Source organism: Gobius niger (assembly GCF_951799975.1).
Source record: "Gobius niger genome assembly, chromosome: 1".
NCBI lineage: Eukaryota > Metazoa > Chordata > Actinopteri > Gobiiformes > Gobiidae > Gobius > Gobius niger.
The window spans coordinates 60,287,817-60,312,073 of NC_136852.1; the positions used below are offsets into that span (position 1 = coordinate 60,287,817).

The window sequence follows — 24,257 nt, forward strand, 5'->3', positions numbered from 1 at the left end:
AGAGAGCAATTTTATACAAGGCAGTTATTCTAATTTACTGCATTTACAGACCAACAGAAGGTTTGGTCATCATTGTAGTGTGCTATAGACTGGTGCTATGTGATTGAAAAAAGCATAATACCCCCTCTTTAAAAAAAGTGTCAGACAAGACAAGAGGTTAGGTTGCAGCAATGCAGCACCTATGATCTGCACTGTACCTCAGCATTACAAGATTGAAACAATTGGGTGTAAGCAATTTTAATATATCATGGCCAACACTGAGCATAATCAGAACAAAGCAGTCTCATTACATAATACAATAACGTATGTTAATTTTTTTTTTTTACTTTAAGTTGTGTTAAAATTACATTTCCTTACCAAATCATATAAGGCTAGGTATATATATATATATATATATATATATATATATATATATATATACATACATACATACATACATACATACATACATACATACATACATACATACATACATACATACATACATACATACATCATGTTACACACACACACACACACACACACACACACACACACACACACATACATACTGTACATACAAGTATATACTGTATCTGATGCATTTTCAATCCATTGTATTATATTTTCCTTAGGAATCGTTTTTTACATAAACTTTCTCTCTAGAGAATATTTTGATTGCTTCCTCAAGTTCAGAAAGTTTGCAGTCAAGATGAGCCTTTCGAGTTTGCAGAGTCAAGTTGTCTGCTTTGAGTGGAAGTGATAGTAGCTCAGTCACCAAAGACCGGTGGGCTATAGGAAAACAAAAACAACATTGTAAACATTGTGTTGTGCATTTGCGTATGATAAATTAACAATATTAAGACATGCCATCTTTGAGGGATTTCAGATTTTTCTGTTTTTCACACTCAGGCATCAGAGTGTGGCCTGCTGGAGCCAAAGGATCAGGTGCATTTCTCCTGCGCTCTTCCTCTTCTTTCCTCCACTGCTCTTTTCTGTCTTCAAGACTGTGTGCAAGATTATGGATATACAATAATAGATACTGTAATAGGTCCAGGAATATGCAGTTAAACTATTGGCCGGTTACCATTTCCACCTGTAATTTTTTTTAAAACACTTACTACTGTGGAACTTGTCCTTTGACTGCACTGGGAATTGGTTTGCTTTTAAGACTTGACAATGACTGAGAGCGACGCAGATTTGTTTTTCCAGCAGCCAAAGCATTGTGTTTTATGAAGTTTACTGTCTGTCCTTCAACCAAAAACTGCATGAAAAACACAAATAAGAGATACTCAGTGTCTTGATATAAGGTCAATCTACTACACTGCCTGTATACTGTATGATTGTATGACACAGAACAATAATACACACTGATAACAAATAAAATAGATATTTTTACTTTTGGAACAGACTTCACTCACTTGTGGACTGTTATCATTTGTGAAGGTACATGAGGCTGAGCGCTGCAAAACCTTTGCAGAAGTTTGTGATCCCCCATGGGCCTTTAGAAAGTTTTGGCACTGTGGTTTAATAGCTGAATGAGGAACCTGTAATATAAAACACAATAAATGACATTATAATGTTAAGAATGTGATATTTGATTATGTCTCCACCATGTGACCTGTACTACCTGCAGCTGAGCGTTTACTTTAGAAGGAACATGATGGTACTTTGATGATGTCCAAAGAGCTTTGATGGGTGCGTGGCGGGACTGTGCTCTCTGAACCTCTTGCTCTCTATATCGTTTTTGAATCTCCTTAAGTCGTCGCACATTTTCTTTACCAAAATCCTGAACATGATTCCCTTGGAGACATACAGCTAAAAATTAAACACTTTAAATTTTCACCTTTACTTGATGTATAATTAATTTGCCTACGAATAAAGACAGTTTTCATTAGATTAACATCTTAAAATTCAATAATTAAACAGAAGCAGATGGGTATGAAAACAAACAAACAAACAAACAAACAAACAAACAAACAAACAAACAAACAAACAAACAATAATATCACTGTTTTTGTTCGTTTTGTCAGACACTAAGGTTAGAGATGTTAAAGATCTTTTACCTTTACATGTTTCAGCCGCCATCTGCAGGCCGTCATCAGAAGTATCACCGGCGTGCGGTGACGTGTCACTTATCAGCTGTTCTTACTTCCGAGGCGTGACCAGTCTGACGGTCCCAACAGGTCCGACAGACTGGTCACGCCCCCTGCCGCCCGGTGGATTCAGGGCGACAGGGGGCGTAATCATTGGAGGAGGGTGTCCCAGGTGTGGGACAGGAGAAACGCTCCTTCGTCACGGTTGATGGTGTCGGTGCTCCGTTTCCTGATCCAGCGTTTCTCCTGTCCCACACCTGGGACACCCTCCTCCAATGATTACGCCCCCTGTCGCCCTGAATCCACCGGGCGGCAGGGGGCGTGACCAGTCTGTCGGACCTGTTGGGACCGTCAGACTGGTCACGCCTCGGAAGTAAGAACAGCTGATAAGTGACACGTCACCGCACGCCGGTGATACTTCTGATGACGGCCTGCAGATGGCGGCTGAAACATGTAAAGGTAAAAGATCTTTAACATCTCTAACCTTAGTGTCTGACAAAACGAACAAAAACAGTGATACTAGAACACAAGTAGACACAATGAACGTTACGAAGTTTAAACAAACAATAACTTGTACCATTGAAGTACATGCATAATGGAATAATGTTAGTTAGTTTGGAGGTACACAATGTAATAAGACATAACCTTACAGTTAGGTTTAGAGTTAGGGTTTTATGTCTTATTACATTGTATAACTCCAAACTACTAATACAAATTACCGGTATTCCATTGTGTATGTAACCCATAGTAGATAAGTTATTAGACATGGTTACATTGTACTAAATTTGGTAGGTACAATGTATCAAGGGTAGTGTAAAATAAAGTTTTACCTTTATTTCTGTGCTATGGTGATGTGTACTAGCTTTACTAAACTGCAGTGGTTGTCAACCTCGAGGACCCCCATGGGGGCTGCGAGATCATTTCGAGTGGTCGAAGGCATATTTTCTATGTGGTTTGAATGGAAAACATGCACTGTGGAGGTGGCGAAACACCAGTAATTGTTTTAATGGGTGTCAACTTTGCTGTACTGTACAGCACTGTTCTGAATAATAATTTCCAACCTAGAAGGAATGTCTTTTGTATTTGTGATAATTACTGTTAATAAAAACTGTTTTCTTTCAAATGTTCATCTGTGTTTGCAGTTTCATGCAATAGACATTGATTGAACAGCGTATAGCAGTGTTGTGTTTTTCACATTCATATCTGTAAATGAAATAAAAAGGTCTTTGGGATTTGAATATGTGTTATAAACTATACTGTATACCTTACTGCACAGTTACAAAAATACTTACTCTGCTTAGGAACAGAAATTAAAGTTGTATCATTTAGTTTGAGTAGCTCGCCCACTACTCCTTTCTTTCCTCTTTCCAAAATATGAGCAGCATTTGGTCCAATACGAGGATGGTGTGCAGGGGTTCGAGCAGTGTAGAAGCCTGGATACAACATAGGATCTGGAGCAAGGGGCCCTGACAGCCAACATCCATTGTGATGCCCTTCTAAACGCCCACGAGCTGCACAAAAATATGTTACTTTTTGTTGAGTTATGATATCATATTTAGTTGATAGAGTGTTAATGACGAACCTGAAATTGGGCGTTTATATAATTCAGGAAAAAGAGAAGGATCAGGAGGGATTGGCCCAGATATTGATGATGGACCCTCACACATTGTACACTGTAAATTGAAATTCTGACAATAAAGCAATACAAACATACATATACATACATAACCTAAAGTGCATATGACACATTTAGTTGTTAACACAATTATATTTAAGATTTTGCTAAAGATTGTACCCAGCTTTCTTTAGATTGGCCATTCTTGTGATGTTTACAGTTAATTACCTTATTGGACACCGACAGGAAGTGCCAATGGTAAATGAGTGAGTTAAGCTGTTATGGGCCTTTACCTTTCTTTAAGTCACTTCCTGTCAGCAGCTTAAAAATTCTAATAAAAATAACTTTTCTGACCAACATTTCTTCATTAAAATTGCTGCTTCACTGAAATATAATGATGATTATGCAACTGATGTTACCCTTCTAAGTATGTCATATTTTCAAAAGGATTAAAACCTGTCATTATGCACTTACATAAATTCCACGTAGGACATACACATGTAACATTAGTGGATAATTAAAAAATCCGAAGGAAAGTAAACAGGATCATAACAATAATAATAATAACAAAGCGATATCAGGGATTATTGAGGTAATAAGCTAACTAGCTAGCAAGTTAACGTTAAAATTGATCCCTACTAGCTTGATAAGGCTGTTTCTTCTTGTCTCAACGGATCCACGGCCTCAAACAGAAGCGACTTACGGTATGAGTTTCGAATCTTAAAACAATAATTAAAATGATCGTAACTACCTTAAATCTTTCTAGTAGCTTGACTGTAAATCCCAAGTGAGGCGTATAAAAACAACAGCGTCAGCGCTTGTTGTGTATCACCATGGCGACCAGCTGATCATGGGCGCGCGAGGACAAGAACACATAACCGCACTCTACTCATTGATGCTACCACTCTGTCCACCACCCCGTTATATTGACGTGAAATAAAGCCGATGAAAACCGATAAACACAGCTGCTTTTGTGCAGTAAATGTCACGCAAGTCAAAAGACACACTGACTAAATTCTGATAGAAAGTGATATGGAACAGTGCCCCCTCGCGGTGTAGAAGCTACGTGCCTATGTAATCATTGCATACATAATTGTGACTAGATATAGAAATAGCTTACAGGCATCTACCCCGGTGCTGTAAGGTGAGGTATTATTCAACTCAACTCAACTCAACTACAAAAAAAAAAAAAAAAATCAAAATCTGCACACATTTACTGGATGGCCATTTGTGAACACCGTGTTCTTTTCTAATGAAGGCCTACTGTTCTCTCCAGAGTCTCCTTTTCCACTTTGATTTGTCAGCACGTTTGCCACAGTGAATCAATATGTTTGGTGTAAAAAAAACAGTAAGCTACATTATAAAGACGCACATGTCAATTTTCATCTTTTCTTCACATCGGCCCCGCCCTCGAGACTGTGACGCTGCGCCTGGTGTTTATCTGTGAGCTTCTCCTTCGCTGTGTCCCGACTTCTGCTGCTCGGAGAAACACGACAAAGTCAGTTCACTCCGTCCCGCAAATACAGGTAAAATATTTAGGACTTCTGCTGTGTTGTCAGAACGATTGAACTGCTTTCGTATTCACCGCATGGGCATCGCTGTTATTCACTGGCTAGAAACAGTTAAATCTATCCTTTTTTCCGTTTTAGCTTTATGTACGTGGGTTCCACATCACAACATCAACTCTAGATATTTTTAATATGTATTTTTGAGTTATGTGTAGTTTTATTGGCTACTGTAAGCATTATAGTGGTTATGATGTGGATATTGATTGCCTACATAAAAAGTAAAGCACTTCACTTTCTAGAATAGTTTACAGTTTCCTATTTGGAATCAACAGAAAGCTGGAAGAATGGTAGTAGTGAACCCTGGTCTCTGGGAGAGGGAGCAGGGTCCACCTTTGCAATGTAGTGCCATAAAAACTAAACATCTTATCACAGTGTTTAGGTCTAGGATAAGCACAGACTGTATTTGCAGGAGCACTTGTCTGTAGTTAATGATCTAATGCCAATAGTGCTTCAGAAGCCAATCTGAGCTGGGAATGTGCCACTTTTACTTGTGGTGTCCTGGTGTCCCCTATGGTGCAAGGGCACATCACTACATACAAGTTTCAAATTGTCTTCCTGTAACTCGACTTCATTTGACCTTAAACCGCACTCAGACGTACCTCTCACAGGAAGCCTACCACTCTTGCTGGTTTGGCTGTTTGTCTGTTGGCAAAATGATTGGCCCCTGTTGTCTCCGCCTCTGTTTATCCATACCAATCCTGTATTGCTGTCTATGAAATATTTGAACAGTGTTATTGTAAAGAAATGAAATAGACTGCGTGTTTTGTACTTGTGACACTGTGTTCTGTTCTCCCATGCTCATTGTTTATAGTTGTCTTTTGACCTTTGAGCTTTACTGCTGCAGCTGATGACACCGTTCTGGAAATGTTTGCCTAAAAACATAGGCTGTCTCCAATAAGTGATTATTCTCTCTCACTCATGCCTAAAGTAAATGCTCTAAGAACTTTATTTTTTTTTTAAAGGAAAAAGAAATAGTCTAAAATTTCAACCCATTGAAATCAGTCAAGCAGTGTATATGAGGTATTGTTATTAGCAAATGTTCAACATTAAATACCGAACTTGTTTAAGGCCATACTCACATGTGTTTTAGTGTCAGGTTCACCTGGGCTAAATATACCCCTGTGGGGATATGGACAGTTGGAGGCCAGAAGGAGGTTTCAACAGTAAGACTCAGAAAAATGGCAAGACATGCTCATATTCTTTACACATGTCCTGCTTAAATTGTTTTATCTCTTCATCCTGCTATTATTCTCAGTAAGCTACTCAATAAATTGTTGCTTTCTACTGTCTATTACATATACATTTGCAAATAACAAGGACAACAGTTTTATGATGGCTTTCAGTGCTTTCTTTTTAGCTAATGCTACTGTGTGTGCAAAGCATTGTGATGTCTTCTGTGCACTGGACGCCTGGCTGACATGCATGCTAAGATTCACAGCAGCTCGTTGTGTAAATCAGTCTCGATTTTCATATGGGGTAGGACTAGGGATGGGACCATTTTATTTGTGGTCAATACTGCTTATTGGTCTTGGATTTGTATTGTATAAAAGAAGGAAGAGAAGACAAAAAGGACAAAGTACAAAATGTTCTGTTTTTAGTTCTTCAAGAGCTACCAGACATAGCATACACATTTATTTAATTACCTGCATCTTGTTATAAAGTTTGCTGTGCTCCCTTCCATATTTCGTCTATGAAGTCATGGCAGAAGGGAAAGAAGTGAAGAGGGAGGTGCCACCTGAGGTGCCACCGGTGCCACCAATCAAGACAGAACAAATGGTGCAGTCAGAGAGTAAAGGCCACTGTCAGACATGTCACCAGCACACACCAAAGGCACCTGGTGAGTGAGGGCATGTTCATGTCCAGGTCAATATACAGCTTCATGTTCTGTTTTAGGGAACACATGAGATTGATAAGGATTCGTTTTAATCTGACTGTGAAATGACAAACTTTTATCACTAACATTGACAGATCGCATGGTGCATTGCAGAGAAGTTGATGACTAACCTGCTTTGTCTAACTGTTCATATATAACTATGGACACACATAAAGAAACTGCTTATAGACTAGACAGGGTATGCAGATAACTTTCCATCATAGCAACAGAGCCAAACGAGTGGCAAGTCTGCATTAGTATTTTTTGAAAATGGTGTTGGTTAAAATTAGTACATGTCATGTGCATACTCTCTAGAAAAGTTATTACATAATCATACAGTTCTAGTAAAATCTGCAGTGCAGACCCACCCCATACACTTTTGTGCCCAGTGATTTTGTGTATTTATCACTCTTTTCAGCATCTCTGTTTGCCAGTGGCATGTTGCCAAGCAGTTTGTGAGATGGAAAGCCCACAGGTCAATGAATGATACTGATGCAGTGGGTCGCTTGGCTTGAGCTGTTTTGGCGCTTTTGGTTTAAGATATAGTATTTTACCTTCCTAGTAACATACCAGTTGTGTATTGTTTCATTTCGATATGTTTGAGTGATCATTAGGTGGTCAAATTGGTTTCTTTACAGAGCACGTCTTGCTATTTGCTGGCAGCTATTGGTTTTACCTGAAACTAGGGTGAACTCTGTGCCGTAGTGAGCGAGTCCAGATGATTTGTGAAGTAAATGCTGAATCCCTTTTATTTTGGGAATACAACCCAAAATGTGAATACTAGCATGAGCCAAAGTATCAACTATTAAAAGTCATTAATAATAATAAAGGACCTTACCTTTTTGTAATCAGTTCAAAGGGAGTGTGAAATTTGTACCAATGAATCTCTTTCTTCGTGTTCTCACGGACCTGTCCCTTTTTAAATCCAGATTAAAGACTCATCTCTTCAAACTTGCTTTTAATACTTCGAGCACTGAATTGTGTCTAGGTTGTAATTATTTGGTGTTTTTAAATGTGTTTTATCTTTCTGTGAAGCACTTTGGTCCTCCTGGTGTTGCTGTAAAGTGCTATATAAATAAACTGATTGATTGATTGATTGATTTCTTTAGGCAAAATGTCCGTCCCTCCTGCATACTCAGACCTGGGAAAATCTGCCAAAGATATCTTTAACAAGGGATTTGGTGAGTCACACAACTTTGTTTTATGCACAATACTACAGTTTACCGGTTTGATATAAGTATCAGCAAATATTCTGTCGTTTCCTTTTGATTGTTTTCAGGCTATGGAATACTGAAGTTGGACATCAAGACCAAGTCCCAGAATGGCGTTGTGAGTATAATGTCTTCTGTGAAATTCTTAGCACCTTGTCATGAGATACCAAGACCATAAGAACACAGTGTAACATATGTTCACTATTTTATTTGACATAAGCAAAGAAATAGATAAATAATTGACCTATAATTATTTAAATAAAAATAAATAGATGAGAGTAAATAATGTAATCACAATAAAATTATCATTATTAAAACAATATAAAATACATATAATATTTATAATACTGGATGCGAAATAATACATTTTTGGAAAACAAGTAACTGTGCAAAATACCATGTTTGTTAGAGCTGGGGTGCCTGATTTGTCCTGTTCAATCCCAAACTTATTTCTAGCTCTCACAGTCGCTCCTGTGTATTCAGATTGTTAAAAGAATGTAATTATATGCACATTTCAGACCCGTATGCAGCATTGAGTGGTGACAAAGTGAAGCAGGGGCGGCCACCCCCAAAATAAATTCCACTGATTTAGATTAGACTTCTATCATCCATTGCTCAATAAAACTTTAGGTGAAGACAATACAACAAGGTCTGTGTTTTGCTGTGTTTACAACATACTCCGAGGTGGCAAAAATAAGTGTATTCCACAACACAAAAAAATCAAGTACCCCAACCCTTTAACTCATGTAAAAAAAAACAAAAAAAACAAGAGATGCAGTTTAGTATTGAACTGTACTATAGACTTTTACTAATTTTAATATTACTTTTTCTCAACATATTTGCAATTGTTGGTTGCAATTATCGGCGATACTGTCCTGTATGATGTACTACTCTCCTTCTCAAAAACGCTTGCATGAAAAACTGAGCGCACAAAAAAGATTTTCCTGGAACACTTTAAAATTTTGCATAGTTCAGGCTAACCGTATGTCTTTTGTCTTTTCTGTGCTTTCTTCTTTGGATGTCCTTTCAGATGGTAAGAAGCAGTTTGTATGCGATAGTTAAACAAGTGTAATGTTTGTGAGAAGACCGTGTTTGAAGGCTCTTTGCAGCAGTGGACAGTTGCCACCTCTCTATTGTAACTGAAGATGCTTTACAGTTGTATTGTAGTATTGTATGTTAGTACTGTAGGTTGTTTGCTGAACAGCCAGTCTTGGTCCAGATCTCAAATCTTTTATGGACGATGGGGCCAAAATCATGTAATTCCAAGAGTGCACTGTTTTTTGAAAGGGAAAGAATATCCACAAGAGGTGTGCAAGCTTCCCATGTTAATCTTGTAGATTGCCATGTTTTCCGTGTTGCTACTTTTTTTGTATAAAGAAATATATGATTTTACCTTAGTCTTTGTGCTGACAAAAGATGATAAAGTTGGTCCCATTCCATTCCATCCGTCACACACTTTTGGCTCCCATTCTTTATACTGTTTTCTACTATGGAAATAGACGTTATACACATTTTTTTTACCCCATGTTTGCAGGAATTTGCCACCTCTGGGTCAAGCAACACGGACACAGGGAGGTCAGGTGGTCATCTGGAGACCAAGTACAAGCTGAGCGACCTGGGCCTCAGCTTCAACCAGAAATGGAACACAGACAACACTCTGACCGCCGAAATCACAATGGAGGACCAGGTGAGTTCAGCTTTTACAATGACAAATCGAACACCACTTTGACACATGTTTCTTCCCCTGCTTTATACATTCACATATCTGTCTATTAACATTCTTCAAATGCAATTATTTAGTGCACTATGTGGTATGTCCACACTGCTATCTGCTGCTAATACATAATGCATCAGTACATTTGTAAATCCATTCACGCTGTTGTTCTGTGTTTAATTGTTATTTTATCATATCTTATCTTAACCATTTTTATCCATACACTTATAGTTTTATAGTTTTTATTGTTTACTATTGATCTCTACCAAGTTTTATGTTTCATGTTGCACATTTGCACTGAAGACAATTCCTAGTTTGTGAACCTGTTCACTGACAAGGCCATTGAATCAATTCCACGTCTGACACACAGTAATAATGCAGTATTAGTATTAGTAAGTATTGGTAAAAAAAACATAATATACACAATGTTCATTATTTTTTTTTTGTCTCTGCAGCTGGCTAAGGGTTTGAAACTTGGTTTGGATACATCTTTTGTGCCTAATACTGGGTAAGAAATTACTAAGCCGTGTATTATATTAAAATTCCTAGTCAAAAAATGACCAGTTTAAGGTCCAGTTTAACAACATGAAGAGATGTGTGACTAGTCCTGCATAGTTAGTGGCTTGTGATTATGAATATTTTGTTCAGGCCAACCACCTGAGCAGATGCAAATCAGCTGCATACGGTTTTGGCTGGGGCTGTAATGCTAATTTTGCGGCACTAAGTGTTGTTACACAGCTGTGTGACTTGTAGTGAAAGAGCGATAGGAGGGGTTTGAATCCCGCCTCCTTAAGGGGCACATTGTCGTCGTATCCTTGGGCAAGACACTTCATTCACCTTGCCTCCAGTGTCTGTGGACATTGGCGAATGAATGAGAGAGTGAATGGGTGAGTTCTCATTCATCCAGGAAGTATTCATCGCCGTGAGGCTTAAATTGTTGACTGGACTGGGTTTGGTTGGGTTTAGGACATTTCGCTTCTATTCTCAGAAGCTTAATCTAATCTTAGCTCTTGCGTCTACTACATTGATGTGAGCTGTGAAAAGTTCAACTTCCCATTTCTTGATCTTCACCCACGTGTCATACTCAGAGCGATGCCTGTGAAAGAAGCTAAGGCCTTCTTTTCCACTTCCTCCATCTATAGGTTGACCAATATGGGGGAAACAGGAGAACCCATCGCACAACCATTGATCTGTCTGTAGAAGTTTCGTCTGAGCTGGCAATAGGTGTTGTTGAGACAGATCTCCAGCAGTTGGTCCGCTCAGGCAGTGTGTTATCCTAGAGCAGTCTTTGTCTCACTGCTATTACTGCTTCTGAGGCAGGGATACAAGTGAACAGGGTAGTCACATCAAAAGAGGACATCACAAGAGTTCAGAAGATGCTTCTGTGAATAGAAGCGAAACCGCCCCCAACTCAACCAAACCCAGTCCAGACAACAATTTAAGCTTCCTGACATTGCTATCGATATTATTTTGCTTCCCTATTGTGGAGCAGTGCCCTCTATTAAAGATAGACAATAATAATTCACGGAACTGAACGTAGCACTTCGTTTTCCTCTTGGGGGCAAACAGACAGACAAACTAATGACTAAAGGCTAGTACACGTGCTGTCAGTACTGCTCCCGGGGAAGTGATGGAACCGAGAACAGAGCCATCGGCTGTGTTTATCCATTTCTCCTGGTCTTCATTTTAAAAGTGACTCATCTGTCTCCCGAAATTAAATTGCACAATGACAATATCGTGTTATTTTCCTCTGAAGAAAGAAAAGTGCCAAACTGAAGACTTCTTACAAGCGAGACTTTATAAACGCGGGTTGTGACCTGGACTTTGATATGGCGGGTCCCACTGTCCATGCAGCAGCTGTGTTGGGATTCGAGGGCTGGCTGGCTGGATACCAGCTAGCCTTTGACACGGCTAAATCTACACTGACCCAGAACAACATTGCCCTTGGATATAAAGCTGGTGACTTTCAGCTGCACACTAATGTGTAAGATCTCTAAGCAGATTTGGAATTGTAATGATATTTTGGAACTTTTGGAATAAATGGAAAAAATGTTTTCCTCCCTAGAAATGATGGTACTGAGTTTGCTGGTTCAATTTACCAGAAGGTCAACAGCAACTTGGAGACAGCGGTTAATTTGGCCTGGACAGCTGGCAGCAACAACACACGCTTTGGCATTGGTGCAAAATACCAGCTTGATAAGGATGCATCCCTCTCTGTAAGTGACACTTTTTGATATAGAGATAGAACAAATCGCATATCTTTTTTTTCTGTTGATATTTGATGTGTTTTCTTTACAGGCCAAAGTCAACAACACTTGCCTTGTTGGAGTTGGATACACACAAACTCTCAGACCAGGTTAGAACCTATCAAAAATAACTTGACTTACACTTAAATCTAAACTAATTGTTCCTAAATGTATTCTTGTAGGTGTGAAACTTACTCTGTCTGCTCTACTCGATGGGAAGAGTATCAATGGTGGTGGACACAAGATCGGCCTGGGATTTGAATTGGAAGCATAAACAGGCCATGCCTTTCAAGCCAGCGACACGCCTTTTCTCTGAGGTTGAAGCTCTCACCTCAAATCATCAACACCATCCAATCATGAACACTTTTGGCCTTTGACCTCGCCACCTCAAAGAATATTAATACTGTAATTTTAATATAAAACTTTATTTTTGTTAGTTTTCAGATATCCAATTTTGACAGAAATATAGTTTCATGTATTTTTTAGGACAATAAATGATCATGCCGACAGATGCACTCAGTATTTTATAAGTCAGACACTACTCATTACTACTCTCCAGTGGGATCTAGATTATCATTTGCCTGTTTTAGATTTTTGTTTGTTGCATGCTTTGTACCGTGGTGTTACATTGAGTAGGACATAATAAAAGTCATTGGATCTGAGTCTGACCTGGGTCTGAGCAGCCAGAGCACATCTTTACCTCAGTACAATATTACAGTATAATACTGTGATACTTACCCTCCAAGCGGGTTTCTGGCCTCATCTGGTGCATGTGTATCCACGTCTCGTCTTGTCTAGGCTCATTATGACGTGTAGTTGTCAGCATTTATCACTTCATTCTCTCATTTAATAAAGAATGTTAAACAACATGGTTTTTTTTTTTCATAGTAACAAACAAGCTATACAACAAAACATGAAAAAGACACAATGCCACAGTGGAGTAAATAATTAGAATCTATATTGAGTAAAGTACATACAAAACATGACATACAAACAAAATGACAAGTCCAACGAAAACATTTAAAACAATATTTACACAATTCATAAAAACCTAATTTCCACATGAGTAGGCAGTCAGCTGATATTAGTGCGTAAAACTCTTAACTACTCATCCCAGCAGGATCACATCAGCTGTTAGAGTCCTATTATTAACAGTTGTATGGTGATGAACGTTTGATTGCAAGAGTTTTTGGTCAATTGTACAATATAATACATACAGGGCCAGTCAGCCACACGTTATTGTACAGCTGAATAACACAACCTCATACACTCATACTTCATCCACAGGGGGGAAGCAGAGTACAGCATAGACTTTATGAGAGGTCACTGGAGAAGCTCTGGCTTCCCTGCAGCCATGTCCACTCCCGCAGCATCTGATCAAGGATATATCATATATTTCACTGTATATATTTCAACATTACCACATAATGCAAACAAACGTGAAATCAAAAGTCCTGCATTAGCCTTTTTAATCAAAGAGCACTTGTTTTTTTGAGTAACAAATTACTTTGGCAGAAATGTAGTGTCACATAATATACCGTGTTTTTGATGCCGGATTTTGATGTGTTTTATGGTGATAGCAAATACACATTTTTGTATTTGTATTTGTATCTTACCTCCATGCTGCTTTCAGACTCCTGCATTGTGTTTTCGAGCAAACTTTGGAGTCGACTTTCAAATGTCCTGCTTTCCTCCACAAGAGACTCATCACTGTGCACAACATACAGCCGACATTAGTTTATCCTAAAAACATCTGCATATGAACATAATAGTCGTTCACTCACAGGTGTGGGAGGCTGTGTGATGGTGATACTAAATGTGGCTCTGAGGCTTGTAAACCTTCTGGACTTCCACTTACAGGACTTCGGACTTTGCTCTGTGCACAAAACAAATTATTCATAATTTCCATTTTTTAATGACCAGACCTCCACAAATATGCACGTTATTATTGACAGTTTATCTGTTTGTGGCTCTTATTAAAGCAGAGAGATCCTGGATGTATTTAAATACATCCATTTAAAAAGTGCATGTGAATCTATTGTCACAGATATTTATACATATTACACGATATAATAAAAAACACAGAAATAAGCCTCACACAAGCCACTTTGAGCAGGTTCCAAAGCTCTCGTTGACGTCTTTCCTGCAGACTCATGAGGATCTGTTCACTTTCCGCCATCTTCTGCACCACTTCCTCAACTTTCGGCAGGAGCTCCATCACACGTTGTCGACACAAAGCTGTTTTACTGTAAATGAAGACACTCATTTATGTGAAAAACTAAATCCAACAAACCTTATTGAGTTTTAATTATTACATTTTTTGAGTTGGCATAAAGCTAAATGATGGGTCTCCCACATCATGTACGACTAAAAATATGTACAATAGGTTCCCCTCTGGGGCCAGGACTCCACTCTTTCTCTCCTCTATGGCCCCAGAAGGGGAACTATATTAGAGATATAGTAGCATATATTAGTAGTATAGGTGTAAAAATATAGATCCCCTTTTATCCGGTTAGAAAATCGACATGTGTAATTTTGTGTGACTATACTTTGATCTTGTAAAGGCTCATGTAACCGTATAAAAATAGGAAAAACGTGAAATAGCTTGGTTTCTTCTAATTTCACTCCCGTTTTGGGCCATAGAGAGGAGGAGAGGCTAAATGCTAACACCGTCTGTGCTCTGTTTATGTGACTGAGGGCACGCGTAAAAGCCAGACAGCTACGCATCAATTCGTCTAAGCTAAGGTAAGAACATATCTCAGTATTTAAAAACTGTGGCCTATTCCTTTAAGAACACAAGCGTTGACGTGTACCTGAGATGTGTGTAGAAGTCTCTGACCTTCTTCTCAAAAAATTGCACGGCCTGGACTACAAGACGCACCACCTCGTGACTGTCTCCTGGACATCTTTGGTCTGAGAAGAGAGTGAAAAGCTACTGACTGTGTCCCCATTACTATGAACAAAGTTCAAAGTACAAACCTCTGTGCTTCTCTCTGAGCTTGCGGAACATCTCCATAGCTTTTCCTTCTCTGAAAATAGAATAGAAAAGTCACAGCACAGTGGTTTATAAAGCTGTTTTGTTTTGGTCACTCTGGTGAACAGGAAACCGGACTTACAGTGTATCCAGTGCCTCTCCACTCCTCCATGGTTGTCTCTGCACATCCACAATGTCGGGCTGTAAGTGCATCATTTCCTCCTCCAGTTCACTCACCTTGGCCTGGACACAAAATTATGAAATCTTTTTTTGTTTTTTATTCTTACTGAAAATGCTATTTTTCCAACATACCTGACCACAGCTTATAGCAGTCTGCTCCATCTCCCTCCAAACACTGAGGAGTTTCTCTGATGCTAAAAGAAAGTTACATACATTTATTTGAACATAGACATTGCACATTAGGCTTAAAATATGCATTGGATCCTCTGTTGTCAATTTAGCACACTTATTTAGATACAGAAATGTGATGTAGGCACCAACATGCCAATGGGGCAAGTTGAGACAACACAAATAGCTGCACTGCCAAATGACTCCAGACGTGAACATTTATTTAATTTAACACGCTTGAACGGTTGAAGTTCTGGCAAACATACCAATTCCAGTGGCAGTTTGCTCCTGGTATTTATCCATGTCTATGTGAAGGCTGGTGGTAAAGAAGTCATGTTTGGCCATAAGCCTCTGGTGCATTGACACCATTTCAATCTTCTGTTTAGATAAAGATGAGTTGTGCCTCAGAAGACTCATGCTAGAAGTAAAACATTAAATAATACAGTTAATTAAACAGTGTAAGTTAGAAAAACATACAATATATGAATGATGTTTTCTGTAACACACATAGCAGCTTTCTGGCCTTGCTGCAGCCTTTGCCAGTCTTCTTTCAGAGAGCGGATGGTGTGCCAAGCCTGGCCACAAGTCCTTCTCAGAGGACTGTATTGCAAAATGTGGTTGGGGTCATTTTCTATAAGAAAAACAACAAAGAAGATTTCTTAAGAACATTTTACAAAGTAATTTTAACAATTGCTTGAGTGTTAATAGCAGCTAAATGTTTCCGTCATCGACCAGGTTAATTTCTTGAATTAGAATAAAGTTTATTTAAGTACAGTAGAATGTACTCACGAACAAAACGTATGTTTTCAGGGAGAGGCCGTGGAGTAAACTGAGGTTCATAGTTGCAAGAGGATCGATCAAAAAGGAAAACCATGGGGAAATCGGTCCTTCGTCCATCAATTTCCTATGAACACAACGACATTAAAATGTGTGATGGCATTAACTCTGGAAACTAATATTGAGCTATTGTGAGAGGTTTGACATTACTGCATAGTCCACAGCACACTGGAGGGCCAGACCTTGTGGCTCTAAAGCCAGTCCAGCCTCCAGCAGCAGCTCCTGATTGGCCACTGGGATGTTGGAATCTTTTTCGATTCTTTGCTGCAGTTCAGCCACAGTCTCTTTCTCTGACACAGAATAAATTAGAGTTTTTGTAGTCATCATGTTCAGGACATGAACCAACTAATAAAGAGAGAAACAAGTTCAGTACGTTGCAACACAAATTAAAAAAAAGAAATGGAGGCAAATTTCAAACCTTCAGGTTCAATATTAGCTCTAGTTGAGAAAAGCAATAATTGGGAGTGGCATTTTTATCCTTCCCTCTCTCCTGCGGTGACCACCGTAACATGAGCTTTAGCCACGTCTCCATCTTTTCTAATAACAAACTGTAAAGAGTAGGAGCCTTAGAATCAAGAGGAAAGGCTGGCTTTAAATGTCCATTTAAATTCACCTGTTGAGATTATTTGGCTGTGGCAGGTGCTTATGGAAGTGTACTTCTCCTAAAAGGTCCTCCTTAACAACAATGTCATCATCTTGCTTTTGTCTTACTCTGGTGTGCCTAAAACAACACATTTCAAAGATCAAGTTTCTATACGTTACTAGTGTGATTAGCGACAACAACAACAACAACAACAACAACAACAATAATTGTACTCAAAGTCCCTTTACAGTCACTCTAGTTAGTGGTGGTGAGCTGTAGTTGCAGATTGCTAAAAGTGTGGCTGCTAATCTGCAACTACAGCTGTCTTTTCCTCAAAAATCATTCACATGAAGTTTCCCAAACATATGCACTGATGGGATCAAACCAGCAATCTTCAGACTATTGGCAAAAACAGTAATGAGTCACATAAATTAGTTCATTAAGACGGGTAACGACCAGGCCAATGACACTGTAAGATTAGAAAGATGAGGTTGATTTATGGCAGAGCTGCTTTTAACGCCCATTGACATTGGCACAGCTGGAATATCCTGCTATTCTTTCTTTAACTGAAACTCTTGTTTACTTATGCACTTGGCATGTTGGAATCTAAAAGAAATAAAAATAAACATGAGGTACTCTTATCATAAAAAGAGGACAAAGGTACAGATAAAGTGATGGCAACAAAAAAGCTGCAAAGTAGAAATAGTTGCTGCTACCAAGGAACAGGCTGCCAGGTTGGTAAAAAAGGTCGGAATCCGGTGATACACTCGAACACCAGCGTCCCAAAGCTCCAGTAATCCACAGTGTAAGTGTATCTCTGTCTCTCTATGAGCTCAGGAGCCTGAGAAAAACACAGAAATATGTCTTTTTATCAGCTGTTTCTGTCCATTACATGTGTAGTCTATTCTTAACTTACCAAGTACTGTAGTGTTCCCACAAATGATATGCAAAGGCTGCTTGTTTCCAGCTCCTTCACATATCCAAGATCTATGATCTTGTGGATCAACTAAAAAATACAAAAGAAATGCAAGTGAAGTATATGTATGACACAGTTTAATCTGTTCCAAACGCAGCAGATGACAACATAAAACTAATGAGTCTGCCTTTTGTCAAGATAGCACATTTACATTTCCTTCTTACACATCACTTCGGGTTCAGAAAGACAAAAAAGGACATTTCTAACATTTCCCTAGGGATTAGTTTTAAGATGGGAGGTTTCCACATTAACTATTAGGGGCAACATTTAACACTTTCAGATTGCACTGGCTAAATGTGCCTGGTCCACACAGTCCCCTTGTGGTGACAAAAGCCTTTATATGACCTCTTTGTTGTGGTTTGGGTGGATTTGTCGTAGCAACTCGGTTCACAGGGTCTTAAACTCACTCTCTTTTCTCCTTGCTGGAGCACAATGTTTTCTGGTTTTAAATCCCTGTGGATTATCCTCTTTTGATGGAGATACATTAGAGCAGAGGCTAAGGGAGAAATAAAACAGAAAATTAATCAATGAGACGAGTCAATACAGAGTAGCTTCAAGAGCAGTGGACCAAACAGACATTTAAAGGTCACAGAGGCATACATACTTGTCTAAACAACCAACTAAAATGTGCTCAAAGTGCTTGAAGTTTTGGGTGTGGATATACAGCGCATGCCTGTGCCTTGACTCGCACTGTTGGGGCACCCACAGGGGATCACACTTTATCAGGAAACATCCCATTGGAAGCAGGGAGGGAGTTTCAGTGAGAGTGACTCTGATTCTGTTTGCCTTAATTTCTGACCTGCACCATATGTTTTCAAATGTGTGTTCTTTCTTAGCGTGTAGAGCATGACTAAAATCTCCTACTTAGGATGGGAGGACGTCACCAAGTAGTCACAAGTCTATGACCCTTTCCAGCACCATTTACAGCAAAGGAAACTACTCATGGCTAGTTTAATGTGTCACACACTCAACATGTCGCTGGTATCACAAGCGTGACGTAAGAGTGTTACAAGTGAGATGGGGTGGATCTTTTAGTTAGTGCATATACTCACAGATGTCCCGCAGCAGAATAAGCACAGCTCCCTCCCTCATTCCACAACAATTGTCTAAAACGTTAAGATGCTGCAAAAAGCAAAAACAGACATATAAAAAAAAGCACGTAATATGACTATAGTAAGGCACTCAAATAACTTAAAATAATTTTCTTATATTCAGAGAGAAAGGACATGTTTGCTTGTGCGTTGATTTATTAAAAGTGTCTCATAAAAACTGACACAAACTTGGCTAAAATGTTTTACAATGGAAAAAGGAGAAGTAGTTTGCAAGACAATACAAGAAAAACAACTGCACGGACAAGAACTGTTGCCACCACTGACCTTTCCATCTACTCCAAACCAAGCCGCTAACTTTGACCATATGGCTGGCTTTAAAACCTTTTGTTTGTGCCTCTGGTGTTGTGGTCCTTGGGTTTTTATATTGACGCAATTGATGGGCTATATGGGCACTTGCGCAATTAAACCTTGAGTTACACACACTCAGTCACACCATGGACGCACACACTACCTTCCTGAGGTCCCCGCCCTGACAGAACTCCATAGCCAGAAGAGGGAGGTCATTGGTGGCCATTAGTTCCTCCATTCCCTCTGGAACTTCTCTGGCCGCGACAACATTCACATGATTTAACCTAAGAACAGAGCAAAACATCTATCAATCGTGCAATATAGATAGTTAAGATAGTTCCGTACCGAAGATATTTTCATCTTTACCTTTGCCCTCTTACAGACACACTGACCATGTGGTTTCAGTTAAATCAGGGTAAAGATAAGCCTCCTCTTAAGCCAAATATTTAATGCATGTATCACTTTACATGTTTAGATAAGTCATCCCACAACATTAGGAACTTGTTTAACCGGATTAAAACAAAGCTGCTTTCGGAAGATTAAAATAAAAAGGTACAACTTAAAATGGTGGCGTTGTTAAAGCCACAATCTGCAATGCATTAAACCTCTTAACCCCCGCCTGAACCGAGCACATTTTCTCCAGTTCAGCCTTACCCAAAGCTAAAGATAGTCCAAATAGCGACAAAAACGAAAGGTAATTGAGGATGAAAACGCAACAAAACAGGCGACAAAAAAGTGACAAAACAGGCGATGAAAAAGCAACAAAAAACAGACGTAAATAAGGGTGACAACTAAGGCTTGGACGATCCACTTTTGTCACGATCCGATACGTATCGCGATACTCAGGGGCCGATCCGATACACATTGCGATACAATAAGTAATTATGATTTGTAATATGTTTAATTTGTAAAAAGAAAACAGTCATGTGTCCAAAGTTTATCAACCCAATGCCAAGATCAAAAAGTGCATAAACACATAATGTAATAAAGTGCTGCTACTGCAACACAAAGGAGTGCATAAAAAGGCCTCCAAACAAAAGTACTGAAAGTATTGCGATACTTGAAAAAGTATCGATACTTGGTATTGTAGCACAAAGTATTGCGATCCAAATCCGATCCGATTTTTTGTCCCAGCCCCAGTGACAACAAAAAAGCGACTAAAACGTGAGGAGAGATGAGTTTTGTAGATCTTAGCTTTCAAACGAGACGTTACTCTGGCCTATAGGCTGTGAGCTCCAGTCGATAAGCTTTGAGATTTGGGTAAAGCTGAACTGGAGATAATGTGCTTGGTTCAGGTGGGGGTTAAGAGACATCTCTGATCATTGGAAACACGGTGCTTTTACATTCCTCGGAGAAAGCCTGCTGGTAGCATTGTCAAGTCAAGTCTATTTCAGTAAGTAAAAATTCTTACTGAGACTGTAATATATTTATGTACTTTACAGTTTATGGGTATATGTTATATGGATGTAATATCATAAAAGTAGGTTACCATGTATGTGCTGCATGTCACTTTGGTTTGGCGTGGGTGCAGGACTGTGGCTCTGACCAAGTCTGTCTCAAATCAACACGCTTGTTAAAGTGCAATGAGGAACGGTTTTATTTGCGTGTTTGCCCCAGCAAATGACAACACACACACACACACACATACACAAAGAGTTTTGCCATCTATAGCAAACACTCAAAGCCGCACAGACTCCACTATTGTGAAATGACACCCAAAGTGACTGTTAATAGACAACACAGATGTGGGTGGAAATGAAAAAAACCACAGAGCAAAATGAGGAGGTGGCTCATTACCCAGTCAAAAATAACCACCAACAGACCAAAATAACCAAGGTTTCAATGTTGTTATAATTATTTCATGTCTTGTGTGATTTTTACACATATTTTTACAGCTTCCGTCATGGAAAATAAACCAATGGGTACATAATGTGAAATGTCAAACTTGTATCTCCTGCCAGAACTGTGCAAAAATGTTTTTGTGTGGGGCAACAGAACAGCTTTTATCTGCGAGTCAGTCAAGAAAAACACAGTGCAATCATCGTCAGACCTGTAAAAAGAACTAATATGAGCACCTCCTGCATTCCAAGAAGCCCCGTCAAATTATTTCAACAGTCCACCTAGGATATCACATTTTGTAAAGTCCAATTACGTTTTATTTCAGTACTCAATGTTTATGTTGGTACAAAAAAAACAGTTACTGATAGTTGTACTTAAAGTGTTACCCTTATTACTGAACCTTTAATAATGTAAGCACCTGAAATTAGAAAATCAACATAAATCTAAAGCTTCTAGAGAGATGATGGGTGGGCAGTGTGATCACAGAAGGAGTTTTAACGTACAGTGCAGCAGGTCAATGATTAGCAGAGTAAAACTGACCTCTTCATGATCTGAATTTCCAAACACCACCGCTCTTTGTTCCTGTCACTCAGCTCCTGGCGGCACTGTTTAATAGCAATCTCCTCCTCTGTCTCCTAAGAAAGACAGCAAAAGAACAACATTCAATCATTTCCATCATGGGTCTTCAATGGTTTTTCAGGCCAGGACCCCAAAACTGACCTCAAGATGGAGTGGGACCCCCTCACCTTTCATTCATTACATTTGTGTGTTTTCATCTAGAGGATTAAATTTGTGATCCTGTGGTGTAAGGTGTGTGCAAATATTAAAAATGATTTTCTTTAGGGGCAAATGAAAATAAAGGATCAACAACGGCGTCAAATAAAGCAAATTAGTTTGTGACCCCCTAAAGTATCTCTTTGGCCCCAGAAAGGTCCACGACGTTGAGGTCCTCGGATATAGATTATCCCACATACCACAAAATATTAAGTGATTCTATGAGCAGCACTAACAGTAAGAGCCAAAAATGGTGAGTCAACCAAGCATTGCCCGTCAGTACCTGTTTCTCATGGCATCATCGTAACTGTAGAACCACCCAACTTCCTGCCAACCTGGTCCAAACTCTAAGAATAGTCCACACTATTGTCGGACAGGACATTTCCTCATTACAAGAGCTCGGTGACTAAAGAGGAAGCTCTTCCAGCAACATCCCCTTGTTCACCAGATTTACTTTTAATATTTGTCATGATATCAGTCAATGAGGTCATATTAATAAGGAAAAGTACAGGCTTACACCAGGTACAATAGATCAATATCAATCCAGCATACATTAGCAATAATGACGTTTTGCTTATACCATTTCCCTTAGCTCTAATAGTGGCTGTAATGTAACAGTAATTAAGAGATAGAAAAACATGTCTTTGCCAATTTAAATGTGTGTTTTGTACCTTATTCTGCCATTTAGTGACGTTTCCAAAGCCTCCGGTCCCCAGGCGCTCCTTTAGCTCCCATGAGCCACATGTCAGTGGCTGCTGCAAAGGGATCCGGTTCATTTGTCGTTCACTCTCCCTGCAATTAAAATGATTATTTACAAACTTGCACCAACTGTACACAATTCTCATCATCACATAAATGCGTTAGATCAGTGGTTCTCAACTAGTGGGTCTGGACCTAAAGGCGGGTCGTGGAACCGTTTTCAGTGAGTCACGAGCCTCTCCCAGAAAACATTTATGTGATTATTTATGTACAGAAAAAGTACAGGATCACTACTTGACTCTGTTTAAAGACTTACTAATGACTTTAGCTGTTTTGGCTTATTTAATACTTATTCAACTACATTTATTGGAGAAAAAACAATACTTTATATTTTATTTTATTAAGTTTGTGTCACGGCTTGTCACCCCAGGGAGACCAAAGAAACAAATACAAATAAATAAATGAATAAATTATGGGCACAGTAGGGCAGCGGTTAGTACTGGTGCTTCACAGCTAGAAGGTCCCCAGTTGGATTCCCACCGGGACAGGGGCCTTTCTGGGGGGAGTTTGCGTGTTCTCCCCGTGTCTGTGTAGGTTTCCTCCGGGTGCTCCGGTTTCCCCTACCACTAAAAACATGTACAATAGGCCAGGATGAATGAGAGTGTGTTTGAGAGTATGAGTGTGGGAGAACAGATGGAAATTAGTCCAAGGCTACAATCCGGCGTGGAGTGTTTACATGCATGAGACCCATGTATGTTCATTAACATGCACTGGCCCGACCAAATAAACCAATAAATAAATAAACAATAATAATCCTTTTAGCAAATCCTAATTGCTCTTTGCCATCAAGGTAAAAGAAAAACAAAATTGGACAAAAACGAAAGAGAAGAAAAGAAATTTGATCTTCAACAGTTCATAGTTCATAACATTCATCAGCAACGACTGAGGCCGAGAACACTTAATATGGGGGGATTGTTCCCTCAACATTGAACAAGAAAAACAAAACGTAGTCTGCAATACATTCATATTTCACATTAAATGTTTGGCTATTATGGCTTTTATTCTGCATTGATGTACCTATAAAAAGTACCCAAATGTTATTTTAAGCTGGTGTGTCATGTCAAAAGACCCTGGTTTCAAGTTAAGAGGGAATCTTCCCCTTTAATGTGGGCCTAAAAGAGAAATCATGTGAACAGTTTCGTTTTGTCGGATTATTAACGTGTTATTAACCTGGCTGTTGTTTTTGAACAGATGAATACAGATGAGCTTACTTACCTCCTTCCAAGTAGATTTCGCTTTTCAAAGGTATAACTTGAGAGCGCTTTGGTCGCTTTAATAATGAATCTGCAGTGTTTGATACTTGAACGAGCAAAACTAATCTTCCAAACTTTCTACTTCCTGATACTCATGTTTCCTGTAAACCTGTAGAGTCCCGCCCACTGACAAGAGCGCACCCCCGCAGTCCCGCAGTCCCGCAGTCTGCAGACCATAGACACATGCCCGGCCCATATGTGGATTGAACAAA

The 24,257-nt window shown here is 39.2% G+C and overlaps 3 protein-coding genes across 4 annotated transcripts; 1 reads left to right on the plus strand and 2 right to left on the minus strand.

Annotated features, from left to right (window-relative positions):
- Positions 1 to 575: 575 nt before the first annotated feature.
- Positions 576 to 5,038, minus strand: enkd1 (enkurin domain containing 1). The gene is made up of 8 exons (XM_079581945.1): positions 4,442 to 5,038; positions 3,658 to 3,748; positions 3,368 to 3,586; positions 1,610 to 1,782; positions 1,401 to 1,526; positions 1,101 to 1,243; positions 850 to 986; positions 576 to 771 (listed from the first exon to the last, which is right to left on the minus strand). Exons 2-8 carry the CDS (start codon positions 3,740 to 3,742, stop codon positions 611 to 613), a joined length of 1,044 nt encoding a protein of 347 aa, XP_079438071.1. The 5' UTR covers positions 3,743 to 3,748; positions 4,442 to 5,038; the 3' UTR covers positions 576 to 610.
- A 44-nt stretch (positions 5,039 to 5,082) lies between these two features.
- vdac3 (voltage-dependent anion channel 3) lies at positions 5,083 to 13,159 on the plus strand. 2 transcript variants are annotated; one of them, XM_079582195.1, is made up of 10 exons: positions 5,083 to 5,216; positions 6,955 to 7,095; positions 8,241 to 8,312; positions 8,411 to 8,460; positions 9,877 to 10,029; positions 10,512 to 10,564; positions 11,813 to 12,040; positions 12,122 to 12,272; positions 12,355 to 12,412; positions 12,485 to 13,159. In XM_079582195.1, the coding sequence occupies exons 2-10, from the start codon at positions 6,957 to 6,959 to the stop codon at positions 12,574 to 12,576; spliced, it is 996 nt and encodes a 331-aa protein (XP_079438321.1). In that variant the 5' UTR covers positions 5,083 to 5,216; positions 6,955 to 6,956; the 3' UTR covers positions 12,577 to 13,159. The 2 variants fall into 2 exon arrangements, with proteins under 2 accessions (XP_079438321.1, XP_079438322.1); XM_079582196.1 differs by lacking the exon at positions 6,955 to 7,095 and having other exon boundaries at positions 5,095 to 5,216; positions 12,485 to 13,157.
- Positions 13,160 to 13,468: 309 nt separating this feature from the next.
- ikbkb (inhibitor of nuclear factor kappa B kinase subunit beta) lies at positions 13,469 to 24,133 on the minus strand. The gene is made up of 22 exons (XM_079580863.1): positions 24,008 to 24,133; positions 22,705 to 22,825; positions 21,800 to 21,894; positions 19,584 to 19,704; positions 19,073 to 19,142; positions 18,428 to 18,516; positions 17,961 to 18,050; positions 17,761 to 17,885; positions 17,075 to 17,182; positions 16,880 to 17,009; positions 16,612 to 16,806; positions 16,414 to 16,528; positions 16,132 to 16,255; positions 15,891 to 16,042; positions 15,589 to 15,650; positions 15,419 to 15,519; positions 15,282 to 15,331; positions 15,116 to 15,215; positions 14,401 to 14,548; positions 14,087 to 14,178; positions 13,919 to 14,012; positions 13,469 to 13,675 (listed from the first exon to the last, which is right to left on the minus strand). Exons 2-22 carry the CDS (start codon positions 22,807 to 22,809, stop codon positions 13,616 to 13,618), a joined length of 2,226 nt encoding a protein of 741 aa, XP_079436989.1. The 5' UTR covers positions 22,810 to 22,825; positions 24,008 to 24,133; the 3' UTR covers positions 13,469 to 13,615.
- Between the last annotated feature and the right edge of the window lie 124 nt (positions 24,134 to 24,257).

Bases quoted from the DNA above. Each gene is read 5' to 3' on its own strand.
- enkd1 (XM_079581945.1), bottom strand. From the start codon at position 3,742: ATGTGTGAGGGTCCATCATCAATATCTGGGCCAATCCCTCCTGATCCT. The intron at 987-1,100 runs GTAAGTGTTTTA...TCTTGCACACAG, and splicing joins AAAGGACAAGTTCCACAGTA to TCTTGAAGACAGAAAAGAGC. The intron at 772-849 runs GCATGTCTTAAT...GTTTTCCTATAG, and splicing joins TCTGAAATCCCTCAAAGATG to CCCACCGGTCTTTGGTGACT.
- vdac3 (XM_079582195.1), top strand. From the start codon at position 6,957: ATGGCAGAAGGGAAAGAAGTGAAGAGGGAGGTGCCACCTGAGGTGCCA. The intron at 12,273-12,354 runs GTAAGTGACACT...TTTTCTTTACAG, and splicing joins ATAAGGATGCATCCCTCTCT to GCCAAAGTCAACAACACTTG. The intron at 12,413-12,484 runs GTTAGAACCTAT...GTATTCTTGTAG, and splicing joins CACACAAACTCTCAGACCAG to GTGTGAAACTTACTCTGTCT.
- ikbkb (XM_079580863.1), bottom strand. From the start codon at position 22,809: ATGAACCGGATCCCTTTGCAGCAGCCACTGACATGTGGCTCATGGGAG. The intron at 19,705-21,799 runs GTCAGTTTTACT...CTCTGTTCTTAG, and splicing joins GAAATTCAGATCATGAAGAG to GTTAAATCATGTGAATGTTG. The intron at 18,517-19,072 runs GTGAGTATATGC...TTTCTCCCTTAG, and splicing joins TATTCTGCTGCGGGACATCT to CCTCTGCTCTAATGTATCTC.